The 18,310-nt window shown below is 41.4% G+C and overlaps 1 protein-coding gene across 2 annotated transcripts in view; it reads left to right on the top strand.

Annotated features, from left to right (window-relative positions):
- The window catches only part of ptpn4a (protein tyrosine phosphatase non-receptor type 4a), a 68,052-nt gene that overhangs the window by 44,794 nt on the left and 4,948 nt on the right, over positions 1–18,310 (top strand). Inside the window, exons 11-24 of one of the 2 annotated variants that reach the window (XM_084544897.1) lie at positions 2,546–2,609; positions 4,587–4,759; positions 5,907–5,975; positions 6,073–6,207; positions 7,069–7,230; positions 10,861–11,020; positions 11,745–11,828; positions 12,088–12,144; positions 12,798–12,954; positions 13,692–13,858; positions 14,627–14,717; positions 14,885–14,946; positions 16,902–17,048; positions 17,439–17,567. In XM_084544897.1, coding sequence (XP_084401023.1) covers positions 2,546–2,609; positions 4,587–4,759; positions 5,907–5,975; positions 6,073–6,207; positions 7,069–7,230; positions 10,861–11,020; positions 11,745–11,828; positions 12,088–12,144; positions 12,798–12,954; positions 13,692–13,858; positions 14,627–14,717; positions 14,885–14,946; positions 16,902–17,048; positions 17,439–17,567 — 1,657 coding nt within the window. Of the gene's footprint in view, positions 1–2,545; positions 2,610–4,586; positions 4,760–5,906; positions 5,976–6,069; positions 6,208–7,068; positions 7,231–10,860; positions 11,021–11,744; positions 11,829–12,087; positions 12,145–12,797; positions 12,955–13,691; positions 13,859–14,626; positions 14,718–14,884; positions 14,947–16,901; positions 17,049–17,438; positions 17,568–18,310 lie in introns of both variants that reach the window. The other variant, XM_084544896.1, reaches the window with a different exon arrangement.

The following is an 18,310-nucleotide window of genomic DNA, read 5'->3' as shown; positions in this document are numbered from 1 at the left end:
CCTGGGGCACGCCTTTCGGAAAAACTAGTTCAGAAATGTGGCACTAAACAGGAAAGGACATCAAAACTGAACCAAAATAGAAATGTCTGGAGCTCAAGATCAACGTTTTGGAAAACTATTTTGTGACCAGGAGAAAAACTGGCAGCTATCAGGTGTGAATGAGTGGATCTGTCTGAATGGTTCTTCATTGATATTTTCATACACTGCTGTTTCCCACCGGCCAGTTTTCCACTGAACTAGGAAATCAAGCTGTGGATGTTCTTGTCACAAATCCACCTCTCTGCCCGTCTTTGCGCTGCCAGCTCCACTTGAACTGCCTCCAGGAACCCTTTTTTTTGCTGAGAAATGGGCTGCATAATATTTTGGAAACCTGTCACATAGCGATTATTGACACGGCAGATAAATGTTTAAGCCCATGTTGATCTTTGCTAGAATTACGCAGATGATTCCGCCAGGTTTTTTCTGAGGGGAGGACTTAATGCTGAACTGGGTTTCCTGGAAATATTACAGGCATCAAATCTGCTTGCTCTTCTTCTCCCTTTGTCCTCCTTTCACTTCTCTCTGTCTAAGTCATTTACTTGCATCACTCTTTTTGTCTCTTGCTCTCATTCTCTCTCTCTCCAAGGCATCGATTCTTGGAAATCTACCATGCTCTGCGGCTGCACTGTGGGAGGCTAAATGTTAATGGGTGCTGGGGGTGGGAGAGTAACTACTCAAACCCCCTGTAACTCTGGAAGATAATTCACCCGCGTGTAGGCTTAACACACATACACACCCTGACCAAATGCGCATAGCAGCTGGTGTGTTCAAATGTGCGTAAATAGACTTTTTTTTTTTTTTTTTTTTGCAAAGATGTGTATGAGTTGAGTGACTAACATTGCAAAGACCAAATTCATAAATCTAGGGGTTGGGGAACTCCCATTTGGGGAAAGAAAATAACCAACCACAAAATTTTAGGGTTAAGACTGGGTTTCCTGTTTGGGTGACGATAAGTCTCTTTGAAACGAACGTCGATGCAAAGCCCTCCTCAGTGGAGAAGAATAAGCTAAAGCAAATTTGTGAGTGCATCCAGTCGGTTGAGCTAAATTTAGAGACCAACAGCGGTGTCCCCAACAGCTGCTGACGACCATGTGTGAGAGAGGGAGAGAAACATAATAGTCAACATTATCTCTCAACCTTATGCTCACTGAATATCTTCACTGTCTATTCTTTCTTTCTGTAATCCGCTCTGTTTCTACATCTGTCAGATCTCATACAGCCTCTCTTTTCTCCTTATTGTAAATTAAACTGTAAGATAATGAAGGGTCAAGAAAGCCGGGGAGAGTGAGAGAAACGAGAAAGACATTTAGATTTTTGCCTTTTTCCTATTTCTGTTCACAGCAGCTTGACAAATGAGCCACACTTAGATGAGGCATGACTCACGCTCAGCCTTAGCATGCGTGTATGTGTGTGTTTGCGAGTGTGTGTGTGTGTGTGTGAGTAAGTATGTAAAATATATTTAGCAGAGAGCGATGAGTCACAGCAGCAACAGAACTCTAGGAAGAGATTATGTTACTCTTCTGCTGCTCATCAGCAGGCTTCTCACCGTGGCTACGCGTGTGTGGTCCTCTGATTCAAATATTATTTATACATTTTTTCTTCTCTGTGTGACTAGATAGTACACAGACCGATGAGAAAAAGTTGTTGAACCACTGGGAGACTCCAGTGCTGACAACTCAAACCCCTCCAGCTGTGGAAGGAGTTTAGAAATCCGTTGAACAGTTGGGACGTGACACATGTGTCAGCTGACTCGTAGAAAAGGCATCTCATTCAGAAGAGAGCTTTGAAATCTGTGTTGTGATTCCTGAAAGAGAATTTGGACCTGCCACGCTTCAGTCTGTACTGCAAGCAGACGGTGGTTGCGTCCACATGGTAAATATTTCTTCAACCCGATTGAAATTATGCTTGTTAGAGATTTCAAAAATAAATTAAAATGATTTGTTTGGATGTATGCATTGCTCCAGAACATCAGTCAGAATAAAACTTTATTGCCACGTGGTAAGTGGTTCTGCCCACTGTGAAGCATCTACTGGAAGTATAACAGAAGAAAGAAAATGACCAAGATTTTCAACCTATATTATGTGTTGAGCAGGTTGTTGGGCACACTTTTTTCTTTTCTGTTAAACAAGACTTATCAAAAGATCTACACCTCCCATCTAAATCCAGCTGAAAATTCCTGACTGAGTATTTATAACTGAGTATTTAAGTTACACCAGTGTCAGTTACTACACACATATTACAACATATTATAAAATGTTTGCGAATCAAAATACAGCCTTATAAGCACTTAGATTGTAATTTAATATTTAATTCAGTGCACACATTAAACCCAGACAAGCTAAAATGTTCTGAACCCCTTCCTCTAATGCTTACCAAACCACTAAATAGTGTTCATTTTGTTTAAGATTGTCACAACGTTATGTGTTGATGCAGTAAGGGTACCCATGTGCAATGTAACATCACTACCTCGATATTGGTAATAAAAGGTTTCCCCTTTTCTTTCCAGGTTGAAAATAGTGAAAATCTCCTTCAAGTGCAAGCAGTTCTTCATCCAGCTGAGAAGAGAGGCGGTAGGTTCACAGCCCCCCGACCCAAGCAGCCACCCACCCACCCACCTACACATACATTCAATCACATACACTCTTCTTAACCACCCCCTCTCTCAAACAATCATTTCTGTTTGTGAACAGATGGAGTTTATCCAGTGTGTGTTTTCCGGTACATACTTAACCGACTGTATACGTACAGCCGCTACCACGGTGCTGTGGATGTTAACTGAGCTGCATCTGCATATGTGTGTGTAATCATTGTCAGATTAACCCCCTGCTGTGTCCTGGTTGACTCTGCTGTAATCCCCCGCTGTGTCTTGCGTCCTTTGTTTGACATGTGAATGTCTTTCTGATTCCGGCAAACAATTCTGGCGTCGACCCGATGTTTGTTTCCCCCCACAGATATTCACAGGCAGACTTCATGCTTCTTAAACAGGCTTTATGTGTGAAGTCATTACTCCTATTTAAGAGTTATTAGAAACAGACCATGACATTTTCACTGCCTGGCCTCCTCCCAAAACGCATGGAGATGAACACTGGCCTTGACCGTGGCAAATAATAGCCTGACGTAGCCAGACTCTGTTCTTATCAGGATACAAGTCTGCTTACAGGCCGTTTGAATTTCATCATGAGTCATCTTTCAACCTATACAGAGAAATAATACCTCTTCACACAACTGGATTAGAGTCATTTTGCTGTAATTAAATTGAACTCCATGGCACTTAGATGACATGGATGACTACGTTGCCGTTACTCTTCTGCCCATCACAGCATAAAGATAACTCAATGAAATGATTGGCCTGGCAGATCTTTGCTGGAGCGTTATCAGTTCCTAACATTCCGCTACAAAAATTTTTATTTTAATTGGTAATAAATACATTTCCACTAATAATATAATGCATGGGCTCCTCTAACCTTGTCCACTTCTCGTCCCTTCTCTTTATCCATCTTATTCTTTGTCTGGAGTACACTTCTGTCTCTGAGGTTCTTTGTGGAAGCTACTTCAAAATACACTGAGCTTTAAATAATACACTGTCAGTGATATTTTTTAATCATGTGGTTTTTGTGAATAATAAAAACAGCAGTTTAATAACTAAATCAACAAATTGATAACTGTGGATCACTTCTGTTTATCAGTTTATCTTTTAGCATCACTGTCATTCATTTTGTGTACAAAGTCTCCTCTTGTCTGTTCTTCCAACCAGAGGAAACTCTGCATTTGCTCAAGTGATCTGAAAATATATTGAAGCTGTCACCAAGTCTGTTCCTCCGAGCAGAACGCCGGTGTCACTCTCACTGTTTGTGTGACACGAACAGAGCCGTCTATCCTGCCATCAGTCAACATATCAATAACCATGTTCCCTCTGACCAATTACACATAAACAATAATTTCCATTATCGGTTGTTACAGCAATCCAAACATGGATAGTTATTAATAGTTACTGTTGATTTGGTGCACTGTTAACATTCTAGGCAATCAGGCTTGATTCCTATAAAGTCAGATGGATTAGTAACATTGTTGTACAGTAACAACTGAGGAAACTTTACGCTGAGTAAATCTTTGCTGCTGCCCTTAATCAGTCATGAATAAGTTCATCATGCAGATGATGTGCTATGCATTCCATATTTGAAGACTTTGAAAATGACATAACTGGCAGTAGAATAAGAAATTCTGTTATGGAAGTGAAAGTGGGATAAATTAAAGGATTATCTATCTTAAGTGATTACAGTTAAGGATTACCTTAGCTTTAAGAAGTCTAAAGCTATGGGAGAATAATAGAAAAATAGCTAAACATAATTAGTAGATGTAATATGAATGTCAGCAGTTGAAAGAGTTAGCTAAAAGTAAACAACGGCTGATACGGTTAGTTAATACTAATGGAGAAATGCTCAAAATAATTAAGGTTCAACCACTCTAACAGATACACAAAAGAAAAAAATGCCAGAATGTTATTCAACGTCTCACTAGTTGTCCTCTTCTCCCCTCCTTGCACACAGACTGAGACTCGGGAGACGCTGCTGGGTTTCAACATGGTCAACTATCGGGCCTGTAAGAACCTGTGGAAGGCCTGCGTCGAGCACCACACCTTCTTCAGGCTGGAGCAGCCCATCCCACCTCAGAAGAACTTCTTCTCTCACTACTTCACCCTGGGCTCAAAGTTCAGATACTGGTAAGAGCAAGAGGACGTAAATACAGTATACACTCCCGGAGGAAAAACAGAGTGCACACAGAAAGGTCTCGTTGTGACAGGCTGGCATGTACACACACATACACCTACCAGACTTTTGGATACTTTTTCTGCCTGTCCTTGAGTCCGACTCTTGCCAGTCGTCCCACGTCAAGGAAACATCAACAGAAGTACATGTTTATTGGAATCGATGTAGTTGTTTCACTTTGGTTTTGGGAGGCTGGATCACTGGAATGCTAGTGTTTGTCTGTCTTGCTTCGTTGCCCCAGAAAACCACAACTTAATTATTTACGGTTCACCTCAAAAAAAGCGACTTGTTTGTGTTTGGTCTTGCAACCGTTCTTTTAAGTTTAAGGAATTACTTGTGTTCATGCACAAGCATGCTGTGCACTTCATCGCGCAGACCCGCAGAGTGCTGCTGCCACTCCCTTTTCAAACAAAACATATCTTTTAATTTGGCCATATACATTTTTCTTTCAAGCTGGGGAGTGAGTACATAAAATAAAGTGTTTTCTCCTCAGTGGGTTATGACTTTGCCCTGTGTCAACTTTGTTTCACTTCACTGCTAGCATTTTTATTTCCTTTTTCTATGAAATGTGAGCGAGAGATGAACTGGGAGTTGGACGTCTTGTGATGCATTATTGAGCAGGAGTGATGCAATCCGAGCGAGAAAGCCTTGTCTGATGTTTGACTTGATGTTGGATGTGTGTGTGTGTGTGTGTTTGGGAAGTGTGTTTTTGCCCTTGAGATATTGACAGACTTTCCAATAAGAATAGTGCTTCGAATTGCAAAAACTGTGTGAACATGTTATTAACAGGGTTTCAGAGGATGAAATATGTCACGCTTGTTACTGACTGGCACACTGTTGGTGTTGTTTTGATTAATTTGCTCATTTTAAGACACAATCTTTTAATTATCTTTGGAGGGGCTGATTCTACTGAATAAAGCAGTGTATTCCTGCTGTCATGTAAATCAGAATCACTTCCTGTCTTAATTTCAGGAAATGGGCTAAGTAAATATATATTTTGGCCTTTTTGAAATTTTGCCAAAGCTGACAGTTGTTTCAGTTCAGTAAAACTTTTTTTTTTTTTTAACAATTCTGTCCACTGACTATTTTTGTTTTCTTCAGTGGGCGGACAGAGGTCCAGTCTGTGCAGTATGGAAAGGAGAAAGGTATCAAGGATAGAGTATTTGCCAGGTAATAGACACATCCATATTGGTTTGTCAGATATAGCATCTAATGGTAGAGAAACGTTTGTTTGGCCGCAACTGAATGACTGTCTTGTTTTAAGCAGGTCTCCCAGCAAGCCTTTGGCCAGGAAGTTGGTGGGCGGTACTGACTGGGAGTCAGTCAGCAGGAATAGCCTATCAGATGAGAGACTGGAGACCCAGAGCCTGCCCACTCGCTCACCACCTGGCACCCCCAATCAGTGAGTCCTAAGCACAGTTCTATTCCTTTATTGCTTTATCTACAAACAAACTTTTTGGAGTGAAGTTTCTGTGGAAACCTGTTGTGAAAAAGTTTCTTGGCCTTGTGTTAACGGACAGCAAGGGAGTCATTTCAGGACTTTATACTCAAATATTTGCGCTGCAGAAAGTCTGTAAAGCCCAACCTTCATCTCTGACCCATTTTGACTTCCGCTGAAAAACACAGGGAAATTTAACATAATTGTTTCCCCTTCTTGTTGCATTCTTGTATTTTCACAGTATGTAGTTTAACGGTGCTTTCACACCTAGTTTGTTTTTCCGAAACCAGCAGCACTTCCCCATCAGCTTGGTTCATTTAGCCTTTTGCGAACACAGCACTCGCACTCTATTCCAGAACAAATCAGCCAAGCTGAGTTTGGTTGGAGAGGGTTGGGCTGCTTGCATTTGCCCTCAACTTGTTTGCAGTGAGAACACACATTACCGATACAAGCTTAGAATTATATAACCTAACAGTTTAACGGATACGTCTTTGGAAGAGAAACTGTCAGGTGAATAGGTTGTTTTCGTCTCCAGAGCGACTCTCCTCCCAGCATATACATTCCGAAATCCAAACTTCCTGCACAATTAGCACAAAACTATTCGCAAGCGTGTGCAGTTGTTCCGCTACTAGTCCTAATATGAAGTTAACCTTAATCAAGCTAAGTTCACCCTAAAAAACAAACTAAACTTAGATTGAAATTCTAAACATTTACTAGAAATCAGCTTTCAGGTACTTTCATGTCCTTCAGTGATCCACATTACCACCAGCTAATTTGAGGTTGTGTTCCCAGTCCTCAAACGTTACGCGTCTTTGTTTTTGTTAGGAACTCGCTGTTTGTACAAGAGGGCACGCGACTACGCCCGTCCTCAGTTGGTCACCTGGTTGACCACGTGATCCACGCTTCCCCGAGCCTACCCGTCTTCTCCTCCAATCACAAATCGGCATCGTCCACGCAGGCCAACAGCATCAGCCTGGATTCTACACCGTAAGTTTCTGCTGCAAGTCACCGTCATCTTTTACACCTCGTCTTCTTTCTCCCTCTTTATTCTTGTTGGTAATGCTCCTTCTGTACACGTTCTTTAAAGCAATTTCTCTTTATTTGAGAAAATCAACTTTTGACTTGGTGTCACTGGTTAGATCATAATTCCACTGCTTCATAAATAGAACCACTTCCCCCCTTCCCCCCTCCTCCTCCTCCAGAAAAGGCACCCTCTAATTTAGAAGTCGCATTTTACTCATCGGCGTTAGTCTCGGTTTGTCTGAGTGTACTGCTGAGTTGACAGGTTTTTATTTTTTTTTTAAATGTCTGTCGGTGTCTGTGGCTTCTCCCAACAGTTCACACCCTCTCCCACTGTCACTTAGCAGGCCACGCTGGAAAGATGAGCCCTTTGAAAAACAGCCCATAAAAAGTGTTTATAGCGGATAGCAGGGCGGAGGGGTTGTGCAACGGGGCGGAACCAGGAGTCAGTGTGCGTGTATTTGTGATTTCTGCCCGTCTTTACAGTGCTCTCACACACTAGAAAATATCCGGCGAGGTCCTTTAACTAATAAACGACCACAGTGCTGTTTCATAGCGTGAGTGAGGAACAGAGCTGGAGAGATGGAACATTTCTCAGTTGGAGATCAGAGTGGTTAAGTAACATTAAAGTGGTAGTTCCTCTGCCTACAAAGCTACAAACACAAGCCAAGTTAGTGGCTCATCGCTCTGTTACGGAGCCAAAAGATGATATAATCACCTGCTCTCTTCCTTAGATTACACACACAGTTCGTGCGTTATGATCAAAACACTGCTTTCTACGTATAAATAATGTGAAATAATTCATTTATTTTTGCAATCAAAATGACAAACCTTTGTAGAAAGCTCTCGGGTTTTTCTTGCAAGCATGTTTCATGACTCTAAAACCAAATTCACAAATCAAAGAATTAAAGCTATGTATTGCACTCATGCATGTATTTTGTGATTATACAGAAGGACATTGACATGCTGTGTTGGTTTTAAAGTTTGTCAGTTTGTCAGTTGAAATGTCTGACTTTTGACCTCCAGGCGATCCAGGTACTAACGCCAAATGTAAACAAAAAAACATGGCCAACCATGTGCTTTTTGGGTAGTGATAAGATAACTGAACTGTCAGCAGTGAAGGATCCCTGCATACATAAACAAGACAGAGGACAAACAAAGCCTGAGGGGACAGATGCCATTATACATTTAAATGATATGCTATTTTTATGCTTATTTTGAGTTAAGTTTTACTGTTTGATCTTTGAATTAAATACAAATATTCATTATGTTGTCTTTTTAGTTGATGTACTCCTACTTAGAGCATCATTGTTGTGTGACATCAGACAACTGTTCTCAGTAAAGTTGGGGCAGATGGATTTCATCTGAGTCATTTTGTGTGCTGTTCCATTGTATTGTTTTAGTTTGGAGGTTGAAATATCTCGCCTTCCTAAATGTCTGGACCTCACCATGAGAACATTCAGCTTGTAGCTCACAAGCTAGCAGCTGTACTGTTTGAATGGATAAGATTGACCAACTTGTGACAATTCAGTGTTCTGCTGGGAAACTTTTGGACCTGGCATTCATGTGGATGTTATTCAGACATGTACCACCCACCTAGACCAGACCAGACACCCCCACCCCATAGCAACGACACTCCTTGATAAATAAAATGTATTATTATTATTATTACATTGTGTTGCCAGACACCACAGGACACCCTCAGAAGGCCCATGTCCTTTCTCTGATGAGTCACAACTGTTTTGGATTCACAAGGGAGACCTACACAATATTAGGAAGGTGGTCATAATGTTATGCCTGATCTGTGTATGTCAGACCAAGCGAACTTGAAACTTGAGAAAATTAAACTATTTTGGTATCAGTTTTAAGTTCACAACATTTTATTTTTATTTATTTATTTTTTTTTTTTCAATTTTCCAGTGTATGGAGAAAAGTAGTTTGTCTTTTATTTGTGAGACAAGAAATCTTTTCTGATCTCTGCAAAACAGATTACAAAATTAGTTAGTTGCCCATTGTCCACATTAGTTTTTATTAACTGCTGACTCTCAATCACCTCCCCACACAAATCCCACTGTGACTACTTAAATGATTTGCACTCAGTCCACCCTATGCTTTGCTTTGTGTCGGTTCTAAATTATTACAATAAATAAAGTCCACATAGAGATTGAATTGTGCTTTTCTCTTGTGAGCATCAGGCATCCATGATCTCTTGCTAATGCTGAAGCTTAACTAAGATGGTTGCATGTTTGCAGTCTTTACTAATGCAGTTCAACCCAGTTCCAAGGTTTCCAAATTCATCATTGTGCTTGGATGAGATTAGACTCTGCTCCCTGTCCTACAGGGCCACAGTTATGTGTTAGTTCCATATATACTCAACACTACAAACCCATAACCTCTGGAAACTCTATAAATGTTCTGTTTTTAGTTGGGTAAAGTGAAAATGATCTGTTTAGCTAACCACGGTGTTGTGATGGCTTTTAAAAAAGAAAGTAGTGTCTGGACTTTGCAATTATACAATATATTGTAACAACTTTGCGTGCAACTGTATGGTATGTTCAGACAAATTACGCTGTAATCAGACCTATTTCTTCACAGATTTCAGAATAAAGACAGGCTTTGGGAAATAATTTCGTTTGAAAAACTGGGTGTGCACCAAAAAGAATTTTGAAATTTATGTTTTGGTGATTTTGATTACAATATGTCGCATTATAGCAGCTAGTTTTAGACTCTCGTGTGCCCACATGTGATTTGTCTGTTACTCTTCTTTACTTCTATCTTGTCACACTTTCAGAAATGGTGGATATGACCACAGCATTAGGGAGGAGATAACTGAATAGTATCGCTTAGTCATTTCCGGTGCAGCCAAGGTTTAAATCTCCTTATACCGGGGCCTTGCCAAACTTCCAGTACTCGTCTGTGTCATCTTGAGAAAGCTCAGTAATGTAGAAGGCTGTGCAGTCTTGGCTCAGACCTGCTGTTCATTGCCCTCCTTCTGACCCATAATAAATGTTAGCGTGTATATAAGACACAAAGTGACACCAGTAGCAGCAGCCAAAACAAAGGTAACTCTCTTTGACTGGTTCTCCCACCCCTAAGGAGCGCATGTGCGCAGCTTCACACACATGCAGACACAGAGTGAAATGACTGGCTTTTACCCACCAAACACTGAGCCATGATGCTGCTGAAAGCCTTACCTGGCTGACTGTGTTGTTTCACCACACACTGACTGCCTTTTATTGTCTGAATGATGGAGGGGGGTGTTTTCCTTCCTCTAGCAGCCCTTTTATTGAGGTTAATGCATTGTGACTAACAGTGCTATTAAGCCTCTCTGTCTCTTGCAATCTCATGCCCCTTTATCCGTTTTTCTCTATTTGTTTCTCTTTTTCTTTTAGTCCACTTATTTAACAAGCAGGAAGACCTTTTTGCTAGACCGGTATTTGTTACTGTAACGTACAGGCTTAAGTGTCGCTCCATTTCCTCCACCCTTCTTCCCCCAGCAGTTACAGCTGCTAAAGAGCAAGTTTGGAAGGATTTTACCTTCCTGTTCTCTGCGTAACTGACTTTCTCTCTCTCTCTCTTTCGGTTTCTTTCACTCAGGTCTCCGGATGGGATAGATGGTCAGCCTCCAGCTCTCCCCCCTAAGCAGCTGAGCAGGAAAACACTGAGCCAGATCATCCAGGCCCACTCCCAGCAGAGCCTCCTGGACAACCACCTCAACGAGATGTATGACGTTCCCGTCAATGCTGACAAGACTACGGTCAGTGTGCCAACACAAAAAATCATTAACTATTACGGAAACTTAACAGTTCCCATTCCGCGGAAAATCAGAAAGGTCCGTTTTTATCTTGGGAAAAACAAACATCATGCAAGTCTGGCATTGTTGCACATTAGATAAGACTTGTGCTCTTGAAGTTTGGCAACAAATCAACAGTCCCTCAGTTTGGTCGAGGGCCATTTTTACACAGCATTTGACTAACCTTATTGTGTTTCAACAACCACAGGTTTGATTGTAATAAAGGACTAACTGAGTCTGAGCACTGTTACCATGGCAACTTTAATATCTTAGTGAAGCACTACGAGAAAAAAGATCCCTCTTCGTGGGTCCTGAATTTTGACACTCAAACTAATAAAACCACTACATATATTATGTAATGTTATTAGTTTAAATATTTGAGTTTTTTTGTAGCCTCCAACTCTAAAGAGCAGTTTAGACTCTTTTAGCTGATTGTTTTGGTTCTAAAGCGTGGTGTTGTATTTACAGAACTAGAAGGCAAGCAAAGGCTTTCAATTGCCAGGTAGCCAGTACCTCAGTTAGATAATTTTTATGTCTGCTAGATGTGAAATAAAACATTTATTGCTGCTTGGTTTGATGTTTATTCTGCCTCCCAGTGGTTATAAATGAATTATTGAATCTCCTAATCTCTATCACACTGTAGATTATTTAGCAGTCTGGTTAACTGTGTTGAACTGTGTTCTTTCAGTTGAATGGAGTGGTTCCTCATGATAATCTGGTCTTGATCAAGATGAGACCTGATGAACATGGACGTTTTGGCTTCAATGTCAAGGTGAGAGCTGAAACCGTAATAAGAAAAGTCTGTTCACAGCCTTTCTGTGGTTGAATCGTCTCTCTAACCTTTTTATGCCATAATCTTTCCGCACTGTGACACACACACTCACACCTACACACACATCCACACACACACACACACACACACACACACACACACACACACACTCTCTGCCCTAAATTTGAAGTCTTCCCTTAAAAGAAAGGACATTTGCACAAGGCTTTGTGTTGTTAACGCATGTTCTGTGTGTTTCCAGGGTGGAGCTGACCAGAAGATGCCTATCATTGTGTCTAGAGTGGCTCCGGGAACATCAGTAAGTCAACAAATGCTGTATCTCATTTGCTAAACTCACACTATCTCTGTCTCAGTGACAACATTTACATGGGGAATATTTCTTCAGTTTAACTTATCTGTTTACAAAGAAGCTGAATAAAAGGATCCAATAAGATATGCATTTACATGATCCAAAACATCAGAATGTTACTTTTTGACATGAGTAAAGTGCTTCTGCCTACTGGGAAGCATTGAATCTGCTGCAAATATAACAGAAGAAGAAAATTATTTTTTTAACTTCAGTAACAACATTAACTTTATTTAATAGCTGAAGATGAGCCCAAGTCAACTGGTTCAGAGCCATTTGATCTGGGATTGACTTTGTGTTTTTATAAGTTAAGACATCTCCTCTCTGAACTATTTGATTGAACTAAGCATTACAAATCTGAAAGAAAGCAAAAACAAAGGCAACTAGACTTATTTTCTTGAAGATGTGGGTGAAACGTCTTCTTCAGAACAGAAGAGGTTACTTGGATGAGCAGTGAAGACTCAAACAAGCCCAGTTGCTTTTGTTTTTGCTTTGTTTTTGACATACCATGACTTTATGACCCATATGACTGAGAATCTTCACAGACATAAACACTATAAAAGTTCCAGGACCGCAGCGTCACTCACATGCTTCTTCCTCTTCAGGCTGACCTCTGTGTGCCTCGCCTCAATGAGGGCGACCAGGTGGTTTTAATCAACGGGCGGGACATATCTGACCACACCCATGACCAGGTGGTCATGTTCATCAAGGCCAGCTGTGAGAGCCACTCTGGGGAGCTCATCCTATTGGTCAGACCAAATGGTGAGTTCTTCCTATATTTCACAGATCTAATGTGGAATATTTTACTAATATGACAGACACAAACCCGAGTTAAACATCATTATTAAACTGAATTTGAATCGAGTATCAGGTCAACCATAACAGATTTGATCTTTTTACCGTTCAGTCTACAAGAATCTCACATCACAGTCTTCATCAATAATAATAAGTTGGAAAGCTGGATTTAATTTGGTGATCGTGAATGTTGCTGTAAGGTGGAATCTAGGCTGAAACTGGTGCAGCCTGCTCATGAGAATGATCAGCTAGGCATCAGGTTTCAAGGCTCGATCTTGCTTCTGGACTCCTTATGTTCCTTTTTGTAGTAGCTTATAATATCTATGAGTTAAATATTTTCTGTACATCTCAGCAACATGTGTTCACTGCGTCAAAGCTTTTCTTTTAATCAGTGCCAGCGAAGCGGGGATGGGAGCTTTTAAAGATGATGAAACGTGGAAATTCTTGGTATTTTAAGTGGGTCAGAGAGGGATTTGTACATTCCATCCTCTCTTACATGAAAGCAGATATAAGATTGAATCTATGTTAAATGCTTTTCAGTTCACATGGTTGAAGTTTGCTGTTGAAATATAGGTATTTCTTTCTCTGTGTAGTGCATTAGTCATGATGTTCTTACACTTTTTTGTTTTTCAACATTTGAGACCCGAAGCCCGGGGCTTCTTGAACAGCCTTGTGCATGTGATGTGTTTTTCTGCTCCATTCAGCCATCTATGACGTGGTGGAGGAGAAGGTGGACTCTGAGCCTGACTTTCAGTACATCCCTGAGAAGTCCCCTCAGGACCCAGCCCAGCTGGACCAGCATGCTTTGAGGGACTCTATGGCCACGCTGAAAGAAGGCCTGATCAGTGGAGCCATACTGGCACAGTTTGATGTGAGGAGAAAGACACAGACATGCACTCACTTGCTATTCGTAGCAAGACATTAGGCACACTACGTACACCAGTGCATTCTAATACAACAGTCCTGGACTAAAGGTTAGCTTTGTGACTATTATGATGTTCAGTTTATGTTGTGATTCAACTGACTGATCGTTTTGGAAGATGTAGTTTGTGGTGCTGTTGAACTGGATTGTATTAAACACTAAAGTGTTTCTTTAGTTTGGGGTTGCCAAAATAATTGAAACGTGTCTGTACAACACAATACAGCTCAGTAGTACTACAAGTGACAACACAGTTGAATCAACAGCTCTCTGTTATTTGAAACTAATCCTGAATGGCTTCATGAAGCTAAAGTTTAGTGCAGGACTGTTACATTTGAATGCATTTGATTTCACAGGTTAGTCTAAACTCACACAAGCAGACTCAGTGCACATATGCATACATGTGAAATTACAGGATTAACTCTGTAGTTTTGGATTGATTGATTATTACTGTATGTTCACTTTGTTCAGAAAATGTCACATATATCTTTTGTCCTCCACATTGGAAAAACTTCCTGTTCCTAAAGATGAATATGAAATACAAACACACAAACCCTCAGATATTTGAATGTACGTTGGAGAATGCCCACACCTATGCCCACACACAGATACAAAAAGCTGGTACATATTTGCATACACAAAGTGGGCAAAGAAATATTTGGTGTTTACGGATCTTTCTGCTCTTCCACAGCTCAGTTATTTCTGTTCCTTCTCTTACAGCAACTGTACAGGAAGAGGCCGGGGATGACCATGCTGTGTGCCAAATTACCTCAGAACGTTTCCAAAAATCGCTACAGAGACATCTCTCCTTGTACGTGACTGCACACGGCTGTCTACTTCTGTTGGATTGTTCCTTCAAATATGTGTCGTCATTAACCTTTTGTTCCTCACGTCGTACTCCATCTCCAGTTGTTTTCCTCTTGAGCTCTTTCTAACTTTATTTGTTCTCTGCTGTTTCTCCTCCCCCCATCCTGACAGATGATGCCACGCGGGTCATTCTGAAAAGCACAGATGACTACATCAATGCAAATTACATCAATGTGAGTTTGTTCTCCCTCATTTTACCTCTTGCGACAGCATCTCTGCATTTTGCTCATTTGACACAGATGTTCTGTTTTTGGGTGATGAATTTACATTAAGAGTGACACCATGAGTTAATGTGTTGCAAGTTTTTGCATCACCCAGGCATTTGTCTTATTCAGCTAACAGCAGCTGGTGTGTGTTATTAGAAGGCTACAAATAGAGAATGTGTTCTTTGTGGTGAGAACATTTCTTTATTTTTTAGCTTTTCAGACATTCGTAACATGACTGGTCTTGTCTGTCTGTTTAAGTAAAGTAAGTAAATACACTTTGCAGCTGAATTACTGTTTACCCTGTGTTTTAATGAACGATCACTGTGAGCGTGATGGACACTGGCCAGCGCTTCTCAATACATTTTAACATAACATGTGTCATCGTTTCTAAGATACTATATTTATTTGTCTTTATATATTCTGCTGTCTGGTCAATCTGTCAGTGACCAGGGATAGCTGATGTTCAGCGGTGAATTCATTTCTGTTTGCTATCTAAGATGTTCATTCTGTAAGGAGAACATCAAAACACTTTTTTAATGTTTGGAAGAAATTATACCAATCAGCCTGGTCAGGTTTATAACACTGATTATCTGGTTGTCACCAATGAGTTGTCATGGCACACGTCAGTGGCTTGGATAATTTAGCGAGTCCATAACATTTTGTCCTCGAAGTTGATGTGTTAGAAGCAGGAAAAGTGGATAAGTGGAAGGATTTCAGCAAATTCAGCAACAAATTCTGATGGCTGGATGACTAGGCCAGAGCATCTCCAGAACTGCAGCTCTTGTGCGGTGTTCCCTTTTTTTTCAGTGATCAGTACCTAACAAAAGTGGTCCAAGGAAGGAAAACAGGGGAACGGGTGACAGGGTCATGGACTGATTTATTGACGCACATAGGGAGAGCCTGGCACGTGTGGTCCTATCCAACGGATGAGCTACTAAAGCTCAAATTGGTTATCAAAGCTTATCACGCAAATCAACAGTTTGTTTTGTACGTGACTGGGTAGTCCATGCTGACCCCTGTCCACTGCTGATAGTGCCTCGAATGGCCTACATGAGCATCAGAACTGGACCATGCAGCAATTTAAGAAGGTGATCTGGTCTGATGAATCCTGTTTTCTTATACATCATGTGGATGGATGTGTGCACATGTGTGTCACTTGTCTGGGAAACACACCACTACCATTGGGGATGTGCTGGTCTGCATCAAAGTTCAGGTTCAGGTTTCCCAGAAGAACACTGACTTGTAACAAGATCTTCAGTGTCATTTACCGGATGTTGTGGTTGATCGGTGTACTGTGATGAGGTTATGTCTATATACAGATCCATCTGTGAACATGCTAAATCTGTAGGCAAGGGACGAGATTTCGGTACAGGAACCTTTCTTGTTTTTCTTAACCACTCACATTTGAGCTGACTTTGGTTGCATGCAACAGTCTGTGTGGAGAACAGAAGAGGCAGCACGCTTGGTTATACCTTGTGAGCAAACAAATCCCTTGAACAAAGGTCCAACTGTTAATGGTGTGTAAACTAAACCAGTCATGGACGTCGTCTCTCAACTCCAACCCCCTTTTTGCGTCTCGAGTCAGACTGTAAACATTGATCGGAGCACAGAACAGGAAGTGTGTTATCTGCTGTCTAGATATCTGCTGCTTACAGTGGAAGACCCAAACACTGGCTGTTGCCAAGGCAGACTCTTCTGATTTAGCCAATGGGCTCCCAGATTGATAATAGTGCAGCTCATCAACCTAAAAAGTTGGAACAAGATGCAAAGCTATTATAGTCTCAGTTTATTTAATCTTGTGTTATGGGAAGGCTTTTAGCTCTCTGCACTGCTGATCACACAGACAGCGCATATTTTGAATTGGGGGGAAAAAAATAATCACTCTAACCCCTGTGCGTCTCATTCTCTCCCTCTCCTTTTAGATGGAGATTCCAGCCTCCAGTCTGATAAACCGTTACATAGCATGCCAGGGCCCACTGCCCAACACCTGCCCTGACTTCTGGCAAATGACCTGGGAGCAGGGCTCATCACTGGTGGTCATGCTGACTACACAGGTCGAAAGGGGCCGGGTATGTAAAAAAAAATTTATAATAATTCATTTCTGTTGCAGTGTAAGTCTTCATGGCTATTTGAGATACTATTTGAGACCCCTAATTCTGTTGTCAAAATGTTTCATTATTCACAGAACTCTGCAAAGACACTTTTCTGCAACTCATTTCTTAAGCCAATTTAACATGCTAAAAATAACATTGCACAACAATGTAGCCTCTGGAAACATCTACAGATTTGATTCGGTTGTAAATGATTTCAGATGCGCTGTGTGAAGGTAAATGCAATAGAAAGAAACAGATGGCTAACTGCAGAGGAGAAGACCTTGACCTCTGTGCTGAGAGTTGAGCTGAGAGTAAGAGTAAGTTAAATGCTCATTTATAAACTCAACACCTTGTCTGTGTTTGTAGGTGAAGTGTCACCAGTACTGGCCCAACCCAGACAGCTGCACCACCTACGGAGATTTCACAGTTACGTGCCACAACGAAGAGGGCAACTCTGCCTTCTTGGTCCGGGAGATGACTCTCACGCACACTCAGGTAACCGCACAAAGCAGTCGGCTACCAAACCAGGACGTAAAGGCCAAAAGAGTTGAGGTGAAGCCAGAGAGAGCACGCCGTGAGCGCGTAGTGTGCAGGTAAACAGCAAGTCAGGGAGGAAGACCGCGGGGTCCATTCAAAAAGAACAGGCCAGTGTCTCGGGAAGGATACCGAGGACCACGAGGAGGTGTGTTGCCATAGTGACCGGTGTGGGCTGTTCTTTTTCTGGCTCCCGCTGCCGCATGCGGGGCCGCATATTGGGATCTGGGTGCCATGACAACCAAACCACCCCAGTCAGTCACATAGCAGAAATAGAGAGCGAGGAAAAGAGAAACTGAACGGAGGAACACAGAGTGGGATGATGATTGTTTGAAACACAGGGATGGAGAAGGGAAGTTTGTTTTGTTGTGATGCTGAAGCCTTTAATGCCTTTAATTCCACTCTTTTCATCCCTCTAAACTGAAGGTTTTATTGTATTATATGCAACACATAGCCTACCATACCAGTAGTCGGGACATAATCTAACTTAAAAGAGGCTTTTGAGGATGATTGAGGAGGATCAGATGTTCTTGCTGTTTATCCACCACTTCCTGCCGCCTGTGTTTTCCTGATTAGTTTACCATTTGTTGGCCGCGCAGCGTGACCTTTAGTATATGGCTATAAGAGGAGGCAATTAGCATTCTCTTCTGCCTGTGATTGTTGCTATGGAGATAAGTGTGTTACCATGGTGATGCAGCGAGGCA

The sequence above is a fragment of the Chelon labrosus genome (assembly GCF_963514085.1).
Source record: "Chelon labrosus genome assembly, chromosome: 5".
NCBI lineage: Eukaryota > Metazoa > Chordata > Actinopteri > Mugiliformes > Mugilidae > Chelon > Chelon labrosus.
This window is presented reverse-complemented; position numbering and strand designations above follow the sequence as displayed.